The sequence below is a fragment of the Pristis pectinata genome, chromosome 2, assembly GCF_009764475.1.
Source record: "Pristis pectinata isolate sPriPec2 chromosome 2, sPriPec2.1.pri, whole genome shotgun sequence".
NCBI classification, from domain to species: Eukaryota; Metazoa; Chordata; class Chondrichthyes; order Rhinopristiformes; family Pristidae; genus Pristis; species Pristis pectinata.
In genome coordinates, this window is record NC_067406.1 from 91762235 (window position 1) to 91782693 (window position 20459).

At 40.6% G+C, this 20459-nt stretch overlaps 1 protein-coding gene across 1 annotated transcript; it reads left to right on the forward strand.

Moving 5' to 3' along the window:
* The first annotated feature begins 3654 nt into the window (after positions 1-3654).
* Positions 3655-9007, forward strand: fabp2 (fatty acid binding protein 2, intestinal). The gene is made up of 4 exons (XM_052044890.1): positions 3655-3738; positions 4282-4454; positions 4717-4824; positions 8896-9007. The coding sequence occupies exons 1-4, from the start codon at positions 3672-3674 to the stop codon at positions 8944-8946; spliced, it is 399 nt and encodes a 132-aa protein (XP_051900850.1). The 5' UTR covers positions 3655-3671; the 3' UTR covers positions 8947-9007.
* Positions 9008-20459: the final 11452 nt, after the last annotated feature.

Genomic DNA, 20459 nt, shown 5'->3' on the forward strand with positions numbered 1-20459 from the left:
ATAAAACCTGAGCCAGATGCTTCCAAATCAGTTTCAGGCTGCAAATAATTGAAGGCACAAAAGGTAGTAACATTCAATTTCCCACTGTGATTGCACCTAATTGAATAACTATCTAACAACTATAAAGAGTTCGCCACTTCTGTATCAAACAAAATATTGTGAATATCAGTGAAAATTTGATAATATTTTACATTGGAGTTGCAATTTTATCTATCCAGGTACAAATTCTAAAAGGAGGACTGTTGTTGATAACACATTCCTTTATGGGGCTGTGCAGCTGCCTGTGTCCTTATGCGAGCTGGACTGATCCATGAGTGGCCAGCAGGCCTCAGGCAGCAGAGTCAGGGCTGAGCTCCAGATTGCTTGGATGGCCTTCTGATTTCACAACCTTTCTTTCTAAATGTCTCTGATCACTGGAGATGTTTGGAAACAGTGGAAGTATATTTAGATAACCTTTTAATTAAAAATTATTTCAAACAAAATTTCCTCACCCTAAATCTATGCCCCCAAGTTTTGGACTCCCCTACCCTGGAAAAAAGACTGCTATCATCCACCTTATCTAAGCCCCTCATGATTTTATAAACATCTATAAGATCACCCCTCATTCTCCTACACTCCAAGGGATAAAGACCAAGCCTGGCCAACCTCTCCCTATAACTCAGGTCCTCTAGTCCTGACAACATCCTTGTAAATCTTTTCTGAACTGCTTCCACATCTTTCCTATAACAGGGTGACCAAAATTATACATAATACTCACCAGTGCAGCCTCACCAACGACTTATACAACTGTAACGCAATGTCCCAACTCTTATATTCAATGACCTGACTGAGGAAGGCCAGTGTGCTAAATGCCTTTTACACCACCCTGTCTAACTGTGATGCTGCTTTCAATGAACTATGCATTTGTACTCCTAGGTCCCTCTCTTCCATTACACTCCCTAGTGCCCTACCTTATCAGAGTATAAGTCCAACGCTGGTTTGACTTTCCAAAATACATCACCTCACACTTATCTGTATTGAAATCCATTTGCCACTCCTTGGCCAACTTTCCTGACTGATCAAGAGCCCCCTGTAATCTACGATAACCTTCTTCACTATCAACAACACCCCCTAATTTCGTGTCATCTGAAAACTTACTAATCAAGCCTTGTGCATTCATATCCAAATCATTTACATAAATAACGAATAACAAGGGTCCCAACACTGACCCCTGTGGCACACCACTAGTCACCAGCCTCCATTCCAAGAAACAACCTTCAACCACCACCCTCTGCTTCCTACCTCCGAGCCATTTATTTTCGTGTACACATTATCTTAGTGTGTACATTTTACCTGGACAGATCTTATTTTACAATGATTACATGATGGACATGGAATTTAATTCTTTCCTCCACTCTTGCCTGTGTGCCTGAAGCAGCTGACTACTGTGGAGAGATGGGTTAACTGGTGCCAGCCAAAGACTTGTCACTGTATTAGGATCAGCTGACTCAGCAGGAATAAACCTGGGACTTTGCTGGGTATGCATGAGTGAGTTACCACTCTAATAGCAGACGTCTTAACTGGGCCATCTACTACAGACATAATTTCAAAACCTAAGCGGCTTTTCCATATTGCATCTTTTATGACCACAACGTGACAAAGTACAGAGTTAAAGCCTGGACATTAGACTTAGTTCTGTTTGGTAATTACCCTGTGATATCTGCTACGTAAGTAAAACCAAATTACCTGTATACTATAAACCTTACCTTAATATCAGGGATACTATCAACCCACTGAGATTATTGATCTGGACTACACACACAGTTGTAGCTGTGCCTGTGTATTTGTATTTTAGTTCCTTCATATCATTGACCAGTACCAGGTGCAGGTGGGGGTGGGGGTGGGGGTGGGGGTGGGGGTGGGGGTGGGAGTGGGGACATCAACTAGTTCCAGATTATTTGAAATATTTGTAACTTTGTTGCTTACTGATGGAAGACATTTCATCCTCAACAGGCCTTTTGAAATCAAATCTCAGCTAAAAGTGGTCCAGGATCAACATGATCTTTATTGATCATAACAAATATACAAATGTGAAACATGTTTCAAAATATAATGGGATAAACATTTGTTAACACATTGCATATTTCCAACATGCCAAAGGTTTCCATTTCCATACAATTTCAATTACAACTTGCAATTGCAATGTTAATGTGCATCTTCTGCTATGCCTAACACAGTTCTACGAAGACTGTGTACACACACACACACACACACACACACACACACACACACACACACACACACACACACACACACACAAACAAACCACACAGAGTATGCAGGTTTCACATGAATCTCAGGCAACTTTCATTGACATCAGTCCTTCTATACTGGGCTGTATATATGTGCCATATACAACGTGAACTGCACATTGGAAGTCAGGTCTAAACCACAGGTAGAGATCCTTAATTATGTGGAGTTACGCTGGGCTTTGATTTAGATGACGGCATATTGTGCTCTACGGAATGTCATTACTGTGGGTAGATGTTCAACGCAGTGAAGTAAAGGCTATCATATTTAGCTCTTTATTACTGGAGGTCCTGCTAAGCATCGGGCATGACCAGGAGCAGGAAGAAGGGCCTGAAGGAAAGGCTGAGTTTGAGAGGATGTGGAAGTGGAAGGAGGCGGAGAGAAGAAGTTGTCTAAAACCAGAGGGCAGAGGTATAAGATGAGGAGGCAGAGGTTTAGAGGAGAACTGAGGAAATCTTTTCACCCAGAGGGTGGTTGAAATCTGGAATGCATTGTCTGGGAAGGTGGAGGAGGCAGGTAATCTCACAACACTTAAGTAGCTTTCAGCACCAGCATTTAAATTGACAAGGTACTGAAGGATACAGACTAAGTGGTGGTAAATGGGATAAGTATAAATGGATACTTGATGGACGGCACAACGTGGTGGGCCGAAGGGCCTGTTTTGTGCTGTATGGTTCTATGGTTCTATGGTTCTATTATCAAATCTCCTCTTTCAACCAATCAGTGGTGCAGAATTCCAAAACACTGAAACATCTAAAATTATGGTCAATTTAGGACTGAGTTAATGTGAAAGGAAAACTAAGAATTTCAAAATATTTTGTTATCTTAGTCTCATTAAATAGTTTCACTAATACTATATACTTTGAAGTTTTTTTTGCATTTTCAACTGTGTAGGTCAAAAATAGCTAATTGGATATATCACATACAAACAGTAAATGTTTCAGCTCAACTTATAGGAGAAAACTGTACGTACATAAAAAAGTTTCCTATTCCAGGTTCTCAGATCGTCCCAGTATTATATTTTTCCGGTTTATAAGCTAACAATGTTTTCGCAAATATCAGAAAGTATTTTACTTGCATCAAGATAGCAACCATTACATTTCATATTGATAACAGGCAAAGATAAATATTGACAATGATTAAAAAAATAATGCAGTTGCATAATCTGCTAAATTGGACTTGGCCTGCCTTTTAAACTTAAAACACACTAAAATAATTCTGCACCATATTGTCCTTGGAAGGAGTTAGATGTGGCAGTTGAACTTTATCCATGCAGGGCGTGTTCAGTCTGATAATATCCTGGCTGTGATTATTGTGAGTTTTAAAAGCGGAGCTGGAAAGGAGTTCCACACTTGCTGGAGGAATTCACCCTAAGTATAAAGATGACTTTCAATGGTACCTGGAAGGTTGAGAGAAATGAGAACTATGAAAAGTTTATGGAGCAGATGGGTAAGTGTTTATAGAGGTTATAGTCTATCCCTGCAGAAACAAGTACAAGTATCAATGCACTAAATTACAACTATTGTGAGCTGCAGAACATCTTATTTCATTACTAGAAATTTGACAGTGTCTGAAGAATGTTAAATTGCTAATTGCTGGAGTTCAAAACAAACTTAAATTTTAATAAGGCTAAAGGTGATCTTGGCTAAATTAGCATATTCATTATTACCTTACAAAGGAACTTTGTGAGAAACCAATATCCTTTGTATTGTACCTGAAGAAATTGTGATTCATAATATTTAATTCCATAATATAAAGTATTAACATGGTAATAATGAGATCATCTTTTGCATTTTCTATTTTTATTAGAAATAAACAATGTTTTTCTTCATGATTTACAAAATATTTTACACCATTTCTTCTCAATATAAATATTAATAACATGCATTATCATTCTTACAGGTGAGGAAGAAACTGTTCCAAAATGTATTTCAAGAATAATGTGTTTCTCATTCAATTAAATAACAATACAATTCTCACTTTAATTACCAGGGATAAATGTTATGAAAAGAAAACTTGCTCTCCATGATAACCTGAAGATTATAATTCACCAAGATGGAGATAAATTTAATGTTAAGGAGTCCAGTACCTTCCGCACAAAAGATATTGAGTTCACACTGGGAATGTCATTCGAATATTCCTTGGCAGATGGAACAGAACTTCAAGTAAAATGACAAAACAATTTATTTTCCTATATGCAGATTAATAAGATTCACTGTGTAATTAAGATATTATTCTGGGACAGGTGGTGAAAGTAATTTAATTTGGCCTTTTCTTTAAGTTCATCTTTCTTTTATCATAGTGTCTTGCCTTCACTCTGTGCATTCCTACAATGAATTTTTCTAATAAACAACAGACGTTCATTTTGGAACTAATGACAAGAGATGTTCATTTTGAAACTAATGGAAAGTATCTTTTTTGTGGTAGGGTTCATGGAACCTTGAGGGAGACAAACTTATTGGAAAGTTCACCAGAAAAGACAATAGCAAGGAACTCTTGGCATACAGGGAAATTACTGGCAATGAACTTGTTCAGGTAAATCCATTGCTGTTTGTCAGTTTTGCTAGAACAATCGATAAAAGTAAGCTGATATTTGACAGCACAGTGTTTGTATATGATCTCAAGTAATTAGGATTTCTTTTCAAATTCAGGTACAAAGAATTACCATTAACTTTAACATTGTTTTTTCCTATTCTAACTTTTTGTGAGCATTTTGTATAAGTATTTCAACTGTAAATCTATCCTTTATCAGCAGTGCTAAACACCCATTATATGAGAGGCTGAGTGGTGTATAGTCTGTTTAATAACCAGAATTGAAATGATAATCGGAAAAGGGAAACAAAAACACTCTCCACTATGGTGCATGTTTAACACCACCAACCAAAGACAAATTTCTAGCACATGTTTAAAACACATTCTCAGGATGTCCAAAACCACTTCCCTCGCATTAGGCCACTTTTGAAATGATCACTCTTGTTAGCGGAGGGAAGATCCACAATTACACATGGAAAGCTTATCCCAAATAGGAACGAAATAGTGATTAAATAATTTGTTGGTTAATGGTAGAAGACTGGGCAAGAAAATACTGCTCAATACCTTTATGTGTGCTTCAAAAGGCAGATGCCACCTCTGCCTAATCTGGGTGATCGCTGAGGTGCAGCTTTCCTTGGGTCCCGCATGGTAAGCTGGCCCAGAAAGGTGATCCAAGGTGAGCAAGCCAATTGGATACAAATTTGGCATGGTGGTAGGAATTTAAGGGTGGTAGTGGAGGGTTGTTTTTCAGATTGGAGGCCTGTTGTTTGTAATATATATTAACGATTTGGATGAGAATGTAGGTGGCATTAATTAGTAAATTTGCAGATTACACCAACATTGGTGGTGTTATGGACTGTGAAGTAGGTTTGTCTAAGGTTAGAACAGGATATGAATCAACTAGGAAAGTGGAGAAGGGAATGGCAGGTGGAATTTAACTCAGAAAATTGCAAGGTGATGCATTTTTGGAAGTTAAACCAAGGCAGGACATACACAGTGATTGACAGAGCCCTGGGGAGTGTTTAAAACAGAGAAACCCAAGGGTACAACTGCTCTTTTCTCTGAAAGTGGCAACACAAGTAGACAAGGTGGTGAAGAAGGTGTATGGCATGCTTGTCTACATCGTTTGGGGCAATGAGTACAAGAGTTGCGACGTCATGTTACAGCTGTACAAGACGTTGGTGAGGCCACTTCTGAAATATTGTGTGCAGTTCTAGTCACCATTCAGTAGGAAGGATGTGATTAAGCTAGAGAGGGTGCAGAAAAGATTCACAAGGATCTCGCCAGGACTGGAGGGCTTGAGTTTTAAGGAGGATTGGATAGGCTGGGACTGTTTTCCCTGGAGCAAAGCAGGCTGTTGGGTAACCTAATAGAGGATTATAAAATCATAGAACAAAACAGCACAATAGAGGCCCTTCGGCCCACCATGTTGTGCCGACCTTTAAACCTCGCCTAAGACTATCTAACCCCTTCCTACCACATATCCCTCTATTTTAAATTCCTCCATATGATTATCTAACAATCCCTTGAACTTGACCAGTGTACCTGCCTCCACCACTACCCTAGGCAGCGCATTCCATGCACCGACCACTCTCCGGGTGAAAAACCTCTCTCTGATATCTCCCTTGAACTTCCCACCCATTACCTTAAAGCCATGCCCTCTTGTATTAAGCATTGGTGCCCTGGGAAAGAGGCACTAGCTGTCTACTCTATCTATTCCTCTTAATATTTTGTACACCTCTATCATGTCTCCCCTCATCCTCCTTCTCTCCAAAGAGTAAAGCCCTAGCTCCCTTAGTCTCTCCTCATAATCCATACTCTCCAAACCAGGCAGCATCCTGGTAAATCTCCTCTGCACCCTTTCCAATGCTTCCACATCCTTCCTATAATGAGGCGACCAGAACTGGACACAGTACTCTACGTGTGGTCTAACCAGAGTTTTGTAGAGCTGCATCATTACCTCATGGCTCTTAAACTTGATCCCACGACTTATGAAAGCTAACATCCCGTAAGCTTTCTTAACTACCCTATCCACCTGTGAGGCAACTTTCAGGGATCTGTGGATATGAACCCCTAGATCGCTCTGCTCCTCCACGCTACCCAGAATCCTGCCATTAACCTTGTACTCCGCCTTGGAGTTTGTCCTTCCAAAGTGTACCACCTTGCACTTCTCCGGATTGAACTCCATCTGCCACTTCTCAGCCTAGCTCTGCATCCTATCAATATCCCTCTGCAATCTCCTACGGTCCTCCACACTCTCCACAACACCTCCGACCTTTGTGTCATCTGCAAACTTGCCAACCCACCCTTCTACCCCCTCATCCAAGTCATTAATAAATATCACAAAAAGTAGAGGTCCCAGAACCGACCCTTGTGGGACACCACTAGTCACAGCCCTCCAATCTGAATGCACCCCCTCCACCACAACCCTCTGCTTTCTACAGGCAAGCCAATTCTGAATCCACTCGCCCAAGCATCCCTGGATCTCTTGCCCTCTGACCTTCTGAAGAAGCCTACCATGTGGAGTCTTGTCCACATGGTAGAGATAAGATAGATAAGAACCTTAGGGAAGTCTACAATCAGAGGGCATAGGCTTAAGGTAAGAGGGCAAAGTTTTAAAGGGGATCAGAGGGGCAAGTTTTTCACACAGAGGGTGTTGGGTCTATGGAACAAGCTGACAGAGGAAGTGGAAGATGCAGGTACAATTACAATGCTTAAAAGACATTTCAACAGGTTCATGGATAGGAAAGTTTCAGAGGGATATTGACCAAATGTAGGCAAATGGGACTGGCTCAGAAAGACGCCTTGGTCAGCATGGACAAGTTGGGTCAAAGGACCTGTTTCCATGCTGTATAACTCTATGACTCTATGTTTCCATGACTCTACACTAACCTCATAATCCACTAATTTATTGTCCACAGATCAATGTACAATGTACAAAATTAAGTATTACTCTGAGTGTTGATATATGTAGCACGTACCTCCAGATCCCTCTCTAGTGGCATCCAATGAACCCTGTTTCCATGAGATAGATTGCATTTGATGCATTCTGCTGGCATGTAGTGAAGTATCAAGAGTCAGCTTACAGGCAGTGCCAAGATCGGAGCAGGGATCAGGGACAGCAGGTACTTGCAGACAGATCTGGGGTCTGGAGAGTGGGTGGGGTGTCTGGTCATAGCTGGGGTAAAGTTCAAGGTCAGCTTTGGGAACGCAGGGGATCAAGAAAATAGGCAGGACTGCAACGAGAGTTGGTGTGCAGTGGGAGGCAGGGTCAAGGTCAGGAACATCAGGCATCAGGAACGTCTATCGGTCTACATACAAGCCAAAAATGAAACTTAGAAGCTGAAACTTACCTAGACCAATGGAGGAGTTGACTTCTGCATGTCATTGCAGCCCTAGCGTTACTGCCATCAGCCTCAGAGATATTTGCATTTTTTTGGTTATCCATGGGAAGTCCTTGCACGATCCCTTGCAAATAATAAGGACTTAGTGTACTGCACAGAAGTATTACTTAAATTATGTGCCAAGTCTAGAATGCAACTTGAACCCATGATGTTAAGACTTACATGATTAAATCAAGCTGATAATTCAAAACTCAGTACAAACCAAACACTCTAAGCTTTATTAGACATGATAATTTCAGGTGACGAGTTTACATCACCAGAAATTCCACCCAAATTTGTTGTAATCTGGGGAGGGAGAGCAGTGGTGTGAGGCCTGGCCCTGCTAAATTCCTTTGACACCAACCCAAATGGGTTTCAGAAAGTCATAATGACTTGAGTGTCTTCAGTTGACACAAAGTGTGATTCTCATCTAAGCCACATCTCAGTGAAGTTACTGAGGTGGAGCATACTCAATTCCTCTACCTTAGGGACTTCCAAACCTAAATGTTGCAGCATATTTTAAAATATTATTTTCTATAACTTGAAACGCAGCATAATTTTGAATAAATAATAGACACTTTCCTCTATGCTGTCAATGGCATCAAAAAGTTCAGCACAATTTAAATTTATTGTTATGAAAAGCTCTTTGTGTTTAGAATTGATAAGATAACCTCTATTGAATTTCCTACAGACTTACTTATATGAAGGAGTTGAAGCGAAGAGATTCTTCAAGAAGGAATAGAGCCTATGGCATGGTCTCCCAAGAATGCAATGAATCACTGAAAACTCTAGTTGCAGTCTTCCAGTCCTCTCAGCTCTGCATCTGTTCTACACTGAATGAGTGGACTTTGATTGAATGATTAATTTTCATTCCTCATAATTTCACATAGTATCCCATGCAAAAGAAAACAGTTAATATCAAGAAATATAGTCATTTATGTCTGAAATTTGCAATGTGTCTCCATTAATTCACCTCATGAAAAGCTGTAAACATTTAATTGTTTGCTTTTAAATAACTGTGTTTATTTTCTAACTAGAAATAAATGTTTTCTACATTGGTGAAAGGCGATCAACATAAAATAATTTTCATCAATGTTGCTGACAATCCATGGAAAATTTATAAGTACACCAAGTTTAGTATGCCGCATTTCCAACTCACTTTATGGTTTCAATATCAATGCGTTCAAATTCAGAATGAATGGTCCCTATTGTTGAGCATGTTTGTTGACTGATGTTGAGCTATTATTGCTGGGCATCTTCACCCTCTGTCCCAATCTCACTCTGACCTTTCTGACCATGGCTTGTTCTAATAAAGCTCCAGGGAATCTCAAGATACATACCCTCACCCTTAAACACTTATAACTTTCAACACTGAGTCCTACAATTCCCTATATAAACAATTACTGCCACTTGTTCTAGGACAGGTGCTGGCCTGTGTATCTGGGCACTTGTCATACTCGTGGTGCTTAAAACATGTCATTGAGGGGCAGCGTGCAGAGGAGAAATGGAAATAGGGCCAAGGACGGGGAACTCCTAAGGTAACAGAGTGGGAGCAAGAGGAGGTGTTTGTTGAGATACCTGGGCTACTTCCCAATGTGCAGGAATGAAACCAGGTGAAAGCAGGCCCCACTCAGGTAGACAACGGAGGAGAGGCATTTGAAAGTGAGTATTGTCAAAGGCCCCAGAGATGTTCCAAAGCAAGAGGAGGGGTAGGTTTTCATTGTCATGGTCAGCTAAGATGTCATTTGTGACTTTGACGATAGCCTCATCAATCTTGCAACAGTACTGTGGCAAAATTGTTACAAAGACATAGGATGTGACAATGTGTTCGAGAATCTTGGAGGTAGCGTAGCGGTTAGCACGACGCTATTACAGCGCCAGCGATTGGGGTTCGATTCCCGCTGCTGTCTGTAAGGAGTTTGTACATTCTCCCGTGTCTGCGTGGGTTTCCTCTGGGTGCTCCGGTTTCCTCCCACATTGCAAAGATGTACAGGTAGGTTAATTGGGTTTAAAATGGGCGATGCGGACTCATTGAGCCGGAAGGGCCTGTTACCACGCTGCAAATAAAATTTAAAACAAAAACAGAAGGTGATATAAGTTCTCTGAACATAAGAAGCAGAATTCTGGATGAGCTTAATTTTGCAAAGGATACAGGGTAGAAGTCTAGCCATTGGAATAGTCAAATCCAAAGGAAGCAAGTGCAAAGTGAGCAAAAACATGACAAACAAATAAAACATTCTTGTTCTAAGTCCTCGACCAACCTGATTGTAATCTTTCAGGCGACAGTTCAGCCAAGGACATCCCGAATGTACGGTAAGTTCTAACGTTCAAAGAAGGAATACTGTCTTTGCACTTTTTGGCTGCCTCAGGCTGCATTTGCACTTCACTCTTATCTACCAATCCTAAAACATCACATCCTTCCAGCTCTGCATCAGCATTTACTTCAGAGACATAGCAGTGATTTTTCCCTGATACTTTAGGATTTTATACTGTAAAGGCAACTTGGCCTGCCTTTAGGAGACTTTGGGGGCGGGGGCAGGGGACTGGTTGTGCACAGTGTCACAGCAGGTAGTGCTGCTGTCTCACAGCTCCAGTATGGCTTTCCCTGATGTGCTCCAGTTTCCTCCAACATCCCAAAGATATGCTGACTAGTAAGTTAATTGGCTGATGTAAAACAACATAGATGGCAATAGGAGAATCATGCATCTGGTGAGAGAGAATGGCTTACAAGGTAAGTGTAACATTTTTAGCATTTTTATGGTAAGAACTGGTGTTAAATACCTTAAGCTCTTTTCAGTTTGTTCTGTTTATGATAAAAAGCTGCAAAGCAATGTTCTCCATAAAGGAGCAGGGAATCATTAACAGCTGTTTTGGATTTCCTATGAATGCAAATTCCGGACTTTGCTGTCAGATTTCCTCATTGAAATGATGATAGTTGTTAGGCTCACAGTTATTATCATGGCAAATTCCAGACAACCATTGTTGACTGTTTCACATCCCATCATGTCACTCGTTGTGATCTACATTATTTGTCATAACAATCAATGCTAAAGCAATTGATACTCCATACTGATCAAGAAATTGCATCAGCTCTGTACTTTCTTAGGTATCTGAGTAGATTCAGCTTGTCCACGAGGATTCTCTCAAACTTCTACAGCTGCGCTAAAGAAAGTATCCTGACAGGTTGCAGCTCAGCCTGGTATGGCACCTGCTCTGCTCTGAACCATCAGAACCTACAGAGAGTGATAAGCACAGCCCAGTCCATCACAGGCTCATCACTTCCTTCCATCCAGTTCAACTTCACGCTGAATTGCATCAGGAAAGCTAACAGTGACATCAAGGATGCCTGCCACCCTGGCCATTCCCTTTTTCTCTCTTCTACCTTCTAAGAGTAGATACAGGAGCTTGAAAGCCCAGATGACCAAACTCAAGAACAGCTTCTTCCCCACTGCTATCAGGCTTCTGAACCAATCAACTCTTTCATACCCCCTTCCCAATGGTGCTGCCTTAATTCTACCTCTTCAGTTATTGTCACTTTAGCATTTCTTTTTGCAGCACCTCAGTTTGCACTGCTGTGCTTTGCACCATTCTGTTGTTTTTGCATTGATCACTGTATTTATTGCTGCATTTATTATTACCATGGTTACTGTTTACTCTGTGAGCTTCACATGAGCGAAGAATTTCATTGCACCCTGGTGTATATAACAATAAATGAATCTGAATCTGAATTGTTCTTCCTTAAGTATGGAGTGTACAAAGAGAGATTCAGTTACACAAGTCTTACTGTATAGGTTCATCCTGTAGACTATGAAACTACTGTAAATTCTAACTGTGAAAATATCCCAGCAAAAACATTACCTTCTTTGTATTATACAAGAGACAAATCATGATGAGTAAACAGACCTTAATACAAAAATGTAGACTTGGAATTAGAAAATAATAAAAGGGAATTATCATCCAACAAAAAACAAGAGCTCTACAGTGCACATAAACATCACCAGATAAGAAAGGTATTCACAGCCCCTTGTTAAGGCATTGACTGTTCTGAGCCAAGACCTTGGGAATATCATAATGTAACTTTGGTAATTATGTTAACAGTGCACTCCTTTGTGTGTATTTATTTTTGTTTCATCTTTTTTCTTAATCACCTCAAGGACAATAATTATCTGGCATTGTGGCATATTTTTTATCGTCTTCCAACTTGACTAGAAGAACTATTTGTTCCTCACTCTTTTAATCAGAAGATAATAACCATGGTAATTTGGTAAACTGCTGTTGTTTGTTTATATTTTGTAAACAATAAGCAAACTGCACAGAAAAATATCTCTGACCATGTTGTCCTTGCAAATTAACCTATACCATCCAAAGACTCATTTACCTTTCCAGAATGTTTGAATGTGCTGTTGTTACTTAAACCCACACCCCTCCTTTCTGCAATTCTGAAGTCTTCAGCCTGGTTTCCATTCCAGCAGCAGCACTGAAACGGCCTCTATCAAAGTCACAAGTGACATTCTGTATGACTATGGCTGTGATGAACTCTCCTTCCTCATCCATTTGAACCTACCAGCAACTGAGTGCTGATGAAGGGTCTTGGCCCGAAATGTCCACTGTCCATTTCCCTCCATAGATGCTGCCTGACCTGCTGAGTTCCTCCAATATTTTGTGTGATTTCAACACCTGCCCTCTGCTATCCATCTGGATGGGACTACACTTGCACAGTACCATTCTCCTTCATCCAGCCATGGCTTCTCTTTCTGCTCCAGCACCATTACATCTGGAGACTCCCAAAGATTCATCCTGTTCCACTTCGTATTCCTCAATTTCATGCTCGCCCTTGGAGAAATCTGAAAATGCAACATCAGATACACTCTTGACAACTGCCAATTCTACATAACCACTGCCTCTCTCTAAGCCTCAGCTGCATTTGTTTAAGTCTATTAATGGATAAGCAAAAATTTCCTACAACTAAATGTTAGGTAGGTGACAGATATTGTCTTCTTCCACTGCCATAAACTCCATTTTCCAGGCTCCATCTCCATATGTCTGAACATGAACCAGACTGCTTGCTATGGTGTCATATTTGATGCTAAAATAAGCTACGGCCCACATTACTTTCAAGGACACATACTTGTATCTCAATTCTATCTCACAGTTCAGTACTGCCTCAACTCATCTAGTGCTAAAATCCTCATCCACATTTTACTGTTACCTCTAAACTTGACTATTTCTGTGTACTACTCCAGCCTTCCACCTATCTTCCAACTGTCGTAGACTTCTTATCCAAAAGTCAGCTGGCCATATTCTCATTTGCACCACCACGTCAATCGTCACCCCTGTACTCACTGATCTCCAGTGACTCCTGATCCAGCCATGGTTCAGTTTTAAAGTTCTTAATCTGAAGCTCAAATCTTTCCATGACTTTGTCCACTTTCTGTCTCCATAACCTTATGCAACTCTGCAATCATCTAAGTCTGTATTCCTCCAAATTCTGCACACTGCATTTCCTTTGTTTCAATTTTGTCAGCCACATCTTCCTGTTACTGGTCTCAAGGCTCTGGAATCCGCTCCCTAAACCTTCCAGATTTCTACTTTTTTTTAAACACATTTTCAAATCCTTTAACAAATTTTTAGTCATCCATCTTAACATATGTGGCATTTGTCTGTTAATTGCTCTTGGGGAGAACCTTGGGATATTTTGTAACATTATAGACACTATGTAAATACAAGTTGTTACAAAAAATGGAATTGTTGAAATTCTCAGCTGTTTCTTTTTAAATTATACAAAATCAGGTATTTTGATATTTAGGTATGACCATTTTAATCTCAGGATCCTTATGGTGTTTAGAGTGAAACATAGGTCCTTTTCACTATACTGGCATTTCATAAGGAACAATGGACAATTAGTCTAGTTAGATTTCAGACTTTTAATTCGATGGACTGCAAAATGTAGAAGTTCTTTTAAAATCTTGACGTCCACTCCATATTTCAACCCTTTAAGATTGTTAATTATGTTAATCAAATATTTATTCCTTTTCCCATGCATTGCTTTGGAGATGAATTTGTTCAGATCTGGCTTTGCTGTTGTGATTTAGATCTATGGCCCCGTTGATTATCTGTTTGTACATCATCACATAAAATAAATCAAATTGTGTAACAAAGTTTGAACATGTTACACCATTTTTGCTCCAAATGGTGAGGAAACATGGAACTCAAAGAGTTATTTAGAATCATGTCCATTCTTGAACTTTGAAGATTAAAATTTTAGATCTTTCTCCGTGCTTAGACTTCATTCTAAAAGCCCAAATTATAAATATTTAAAGTGATATCAAACAAAGACTGGTGAATTTGTAACTGCTTCTTTGCAACAAATTTCTTGCATATGAACTTGGAAGGTTGTTATTTTTGAAGCAATACATCAGATAGAGTATTTGGCAAAGATAACAGCTTTAAAATTAAAGGATTTATACACATCTCAGCTTGTAGAGGTTACAGTAGGGAAGCATATGTAGTAGAATACAGTACTCTTATCTAAAGTATGGATGGTGGAATCTTTTAGAACAGAGGTGCCCATATGGCCACGCCTGCCATAAATTAGGTTACAGTTAGATTACATAAACATGATAATATCAATACCATAACAGTTCTTTTCAATGTTTCAAATGAATAAATGAAGGGATAGGCAATCTTCTGTAGCATTGCTCATGATGAAGTCAAAATATTACAAAACTGAACACAGAAACATGGTTTAGGGATGGGGAGGACTGGCAGCTCAATATTCTGGGGTACAGATGCTATAGAGGTGGGGGTAAGAGAAGTGGGAGAATTACTTTTTTGATATTACTGGGGGAGCATGGAATTCAGAAATAAGAAGGGGGTGATCACTTTGATGGGATTTTACTATAGCCCTGCCCCCTCCCCCCCCCCCCCACCCCACAATAGTCAGCAGGAATTAGAGGAGAAAATATGTAGGGAGATTGCAGATAGCTGTAAGAGTAATAGGGTTGTAATAGTAGAGCTAAGGGCTTGGATGGGATGGAATTTATTAAGTGGGTCCAAGAAAGTTTTCTCAAGCAATATATAGAGGGCTTAATCCTGATGAAGGATTTCAACCCAAAATGTTAACTATTCATTTCCCCCCACAAGTGCTGCTCGACCTGCTGAGTTCCTCCAGCAGATTGTTTGTTGCTCCAGATTCCAGCATCTGCAGTCCCTTGCGTCTCTATAGATGGTCCTACTTGAGAGGGGACAACACTGGAACTCCTATTGGGAATGACACAGGGCAAGTGATTGAAGTGTCGATAGGGGAGACTTTGGGACCAGTGACCATGATTCTATTAGTTTTAAAATACTTATGGAAAAGGATAGGACTAGTCCACGTTAACATTGGGGCAAGGTTAATATGATTAGACAAGAATTAGCAAAGATTGATTGGGAGAGGCTGTTTGCAGGTAAAGGGATGTCTGGCAAGTGGGAGGCTTTTAAAAACAAGACAGGGAAGGTTCAGGCCCAGCATTTTCCTGTTAGAGTGAAGGGCAAGGCTGACAGGGTTAGGGAACTACGGTTGACAAGGGATATTATGGCTCTGGTCAGGAAAAAGGAGGCATATGTCAGGTATAGGCAGCTGGGATCAAGTGAATCCCTTGAGGGGTATAAGGGATAGAGTAGTACACTTAAGAGGGAAGTCAGGAGAGCAAAAAGAGGACATGAGATAGCTCTGGCAGATAAGGTAAAGGAGAATGCTGAGAGACGCTATAAGTCTACTAAGGGCTAAAGGATAACTACAGAGAGAATAGGGCCCCTTACGGATCAATGTGGTTGTCCACGTGTGGAGCCACAGGAAATGGGCGACGTCTTAAATGAATATTTCATATCTGTATTTACCGTGGAGAAGGTTATAGAAACTAGGGAATTCAGAGAAGAGAATAATGATGTCTTGGAACATATCCATATTACCAAAGAGGAAGTGCTGGTGGTCTTAAAGTGCATAAAGGTGGATAAATCCCCGGGGCCCAACCAAGTGTATCCTAGGACATTATGGGAAGGTAGAGAAAAAATTGCTGGGGCCATGGCAGAGATACTTATATCATCATTACACATGTGTGAGGTACAGGAAGACTGCAGGGTGGTTAAAGTTGTGTCTTTATTTAAGGAGGGCTGCAAAGTCAAGTCAGGGAAATACAGTCTGCTAAGCCTCACATCAGTGGTGGGAAAGTTACTGGAGGGACTTCTGAGAGGCAGGATCTACCTGCATTTGGAAAGGCAAGGATTGATTAGGGACAGTCAGCATGGCTTTGTGCATGGAAAATCATGTTTCATGAATTTGATTGAGTTTTTGAAAAGATAACCAAGAGGATTGATGATGGCAGGGCAGTAGACACTTTCTTCATGGTCTTTAGCAAGGCCTTTGACAAGGTCCTGCACAGTTAATGGTAGGTCCCTGGAGAGTGCTGCAGAACAGAGAGACCTAGGGCTACAAGTACATAGTTCCCTGAAAGTCGCAACACAGGTAGACAGGGTGTGAAGAAGGCATTTGACATGTTTGCCTTCATCAGTCTGGGCATTAAGTACAAGAATTGGATGTCATGTCATACTCATATAAGATGTTGGTGAGACCACACTTCGAATATTGTGTGCAGTTCTGGTTGCCACGCTACAGGAAGGATGTCATTAAGCTGAAAAGGGTGCAGAAAAGATTCGCAAGGATGCTACTGGCAGAGGAAGGTTTGAGTTATAAGGAGAAACTGGTAGGCTGGTGTTTTTTTTCCCTGAAGCAAAGGAAGCTGAGGGGTGACCTTATAGAGGTATACAAAATCATGAGGGGCATGGATAATGCAAATGGTCAAAGTTTTTTTCTCAGGTTAGTTGGAGTCTAAATCTAGGGGGCATAGATTTAAGATGAGCAGGGAAAGATTTAAAGGGACCTAAAAGGCTACTTTTTCACACACAGTGTGGTGGGGATGTGGAACAAGCTGCCAGAGGAAGTGGTAGAGGTGGATACAATTACGTTGTTCAAAAGATATTTAGACAGGTAAATGGATGGGAAGGTTTTGAAGGATATGCACCAAATGCAGGCAAGTGGGATGAGCTCAGGTAGGCAACTTGGTTGGCATGGAGAAGTTGAGCCAAATGGCCGCTTTCTGTGGTGTATAACTCTATGACTCTTTATAACATAATATTTTGCAGCAGAGGGAGTGTTGGTTGATTTCTTTTTCAATCAAGATCCAAAATTGTTCTCGCTAAAACCAACCTGACATCACTCTGGTCTCCCTCCAGTCACTATCCATTTTGGAAGTACAACCATTTTCAAACAGTTCAAGCAGTTTAGCTATTGGCATGTCAAAACCAGATTGACTATCTTCAACAGATGGTTATTGGTATTTTTTTTTCGCATAAAGTGTGCATTGACAGAATGGCATTGGCTTCCAGATGTAAAGAATACTCAACTGTGTGAACCTATTTGTAACTTCATAACTCAACTGACTTAGCTCAGCATAAACTCATCTGCTGCTTAAACCACCATGCCTTTGTTATTTCTAAAATTGCTGTCCACATCTTTTGTGTAGGTCGCTCTCATCGTATCTCTAGAACTCAGGTCTCTGGTCCATGTTTGGGCTAAGACTATGATAGCTTAGAGTGACATGGTGCTGGCAAAAACCAAAATGGACATAAGGCAGCAGGTTATTGGTGAGTGCTGCATGATGGCATTGTTGATGACTGAGAATAAATTGATGGTGTATTATTTAGCTAAATGGATTTGTCCTGCTTTTCGTGGAAAGGATGCACCTGGGCAATTATCCGCATTGATGTGTAGAAATTAGTCTTGAAATCATACTGGAACAGCTTGGTTAGAGGCACAGTTAGTTTAGCAGTACAGGTCTTCTGTATTGCAACTGGGATTTTGCCTGCTCCCATAGCTTCTTCTGTGTCCAGTGTTCTCAGCTATTTTTAGATATCATTTGGATTGAATCAAATTGGTAGAAGAGTGCCCTCTGTGATGGTGGGGGTCTCAGCAGCAAGCCAAGAAGCTTTAGTTGAGGGAATGACAGAACTGTATTTGATCACTAGGGGATTGGTGGTGCAGTGAATTGGGAGACCCTTTGTCACTGAAAAGTTGGCTACCATATAAATTCCAGCTCCCAAAATGAGTGCAGGTAGGGCACATCCATGGCTGTGTTGATCTTGGCTCCCTAAAATGTCTCTCTCATTTCCACCAAGCTATTTTAGAGCTTTGGGTTTGGCCCAGGAGGGTGATTACAGCAAAAAGGAATCAAAAATGTCCCACATCACTCATCACTCCCACCTACTTTTGCCTCAATATACTGCCTCATGTCCCCTTGCCCACAGATGAAGATGGCAATTTTTGGAAGGGATACTCAAGGGATCCAAACCCAGAGGGCATTGTGCAAAAGCATCTCAGCAGTCAGACAAGGCCATTGAGGAATATAAAGGAAGCAGAAAAGAACTTAAATTAGGAATTAGGAGGGCTTAAAGGAGCCATAAAATATCCTTGTCAAGTAGGATCAAGGAAAATCCCAAGGCATTTTATATTTACAGGTTGTTCCTGGGTAACAAACAGGTTCCACTTTTACAGACATCCTTAAGTTTATTTTGTCCATGTTGAAAAATCTCTTGATATGGCAACCATATCTCCACAGTAATATAATGAATGGCATCAAAAATGCACACTGATAAGAAAGGACAATTATTAAAAATGGAGAGAAACTAGTTGTCATTCATAGGAACAAATGTATGTATGCACATGGGACTTTTAAATTTAATAATATTATGGGAGCTCTTTCGAATGTGTGGGTGTCCTTAAGTCAGGCATTTGTAACTTGGGTAGTGAGGAAAAAGGACACTTAAGGATATTCAAGGACAAAGGAAGGAATCTATGCCTGGTGCCAAAAAGGGAGAGGGAAGTATTCACCAGGGGATGGTTGTGGATCTTGGTGAGATCAAGGAGGGGAATGTTGATATTCTAGGCCATGTTGATATTGAGGTGGTGGTGTTGGGTCTCTTGAAAAACATTAAGGTGGACAAGTCCACAGGTCCTGATGGAACCTATCCCAGGATACTGAGGGAGGCAGTCGAGGAAATTGCAGGGGTCTTTAGCCACAGGTGAGGTCCCAGAAGGCTGGAGAATAGCCAATATTCTTCCTTTGTTTAAAGGCAACAGGACAAACCAGGAAATGATTGGCCAGTGAGCCTTAAATCAGTGGTAGGGAAGTTACTAGAGAAGAATGTTAGGGACAGGTTTACTCGCATTTGGAAAGGCATGGATATTTGGGGAAATTAACATGGCTTTGTGTGAGGGAGATCCAGTTGACAAATTTGAGGTTTTTTTTTGAGGAAGTATCAAAGATGATTGATGAGGGTAGGCAGTGGATAGTGTCTACGTGGATTTCAGTAAAATATTTGACAAGGTCCCTTATGGCAGGCTGGTCCAGAAGATTAAATTACATGGGATACAGTGAGTTGGTAAGTTGGAGACAAAATTGGCTTGTTCTTAGACAGAGGGTAGTGTGTTTCTCTGACTGGAGATCTGTGACCAATGGTGTTCTGCAAGGATCAGTGCTGGGACTTCTGTTTGTAATATATAATGCAATAGTGGATATGACTGGAATGGTACAAATAATTACAATTTTATATAGTGAAATGAAGAAATTCAACATTGCAGTATTTTGTCAAAACACCCAGGGCATCGTCAAATTATAATTATTTTAACTTGCAGTCCCTATCCCTTCTTATGATGCATCCAATGTGACTTAGAATATAGAACAGCACAGCACAGCACAGGAACGGGCTCTTTGGCCCACCATGTCTGCATCAACAATGATGCCAATCCACTAATCCTCTCTGTCTGCACATTGTCTACATCCCTCTATTCCTTGACTTTGTGTGTCTGTCTAAATACCTCACCAATCTCCTTTGGCTCCAGGCATGAATTTCTTCCTTTATCCTAGAGTGATCTTACTCACTCCCTAGCTACCCTGTTTTAGTGTGTGTGTAAAATGCCTTTAAGATTTTCTTTAAGCCTACTTGCCAAGGACACTTCATGGCCCCTTTGGCCCTTCTAATACCCTGCTTGAGTTCTTTCCTGCTTTACATTCTTCTGATTTCGGCTTCCTAAACCTTGCAGACACTTGTTTGACTAAATTTACATCTTGTCATCCAAGATTCCTGAAACTTGACATCCTTGTCCTTCCTCCTTACTGGGACATGCTGGTCCTGAATTCTGATCAGCTGGTCTTTAAA

What these genes read in the sequence shown, in the direction of transcription:
- fabp2 (XM_052044890.1), top strand. Translation starts at nt 3,672, where the DNA reads ATGACTTTCAATGGTACCTGGAAGGTTGAGAGAAATGAGAACTATGAA. An exon ending in AAAGTTTATGGAGCAGATGG is followed by an intron (nt 3,739 to 4,281) that starts GTAAGTGTTTAT and finishes TTTAATTACCAG; the next exon opens with GGATAAATGTTATGAAAAGA. An exon ending in CAGATGGAACAGAACTTCAA is followed by an intron (nt 4,455 to 4,716) that starts GTAAAATGACAA and finishes TTTTTGTGGTAG; the next exon opens with GGTTCATGGAACCTTGAGGG.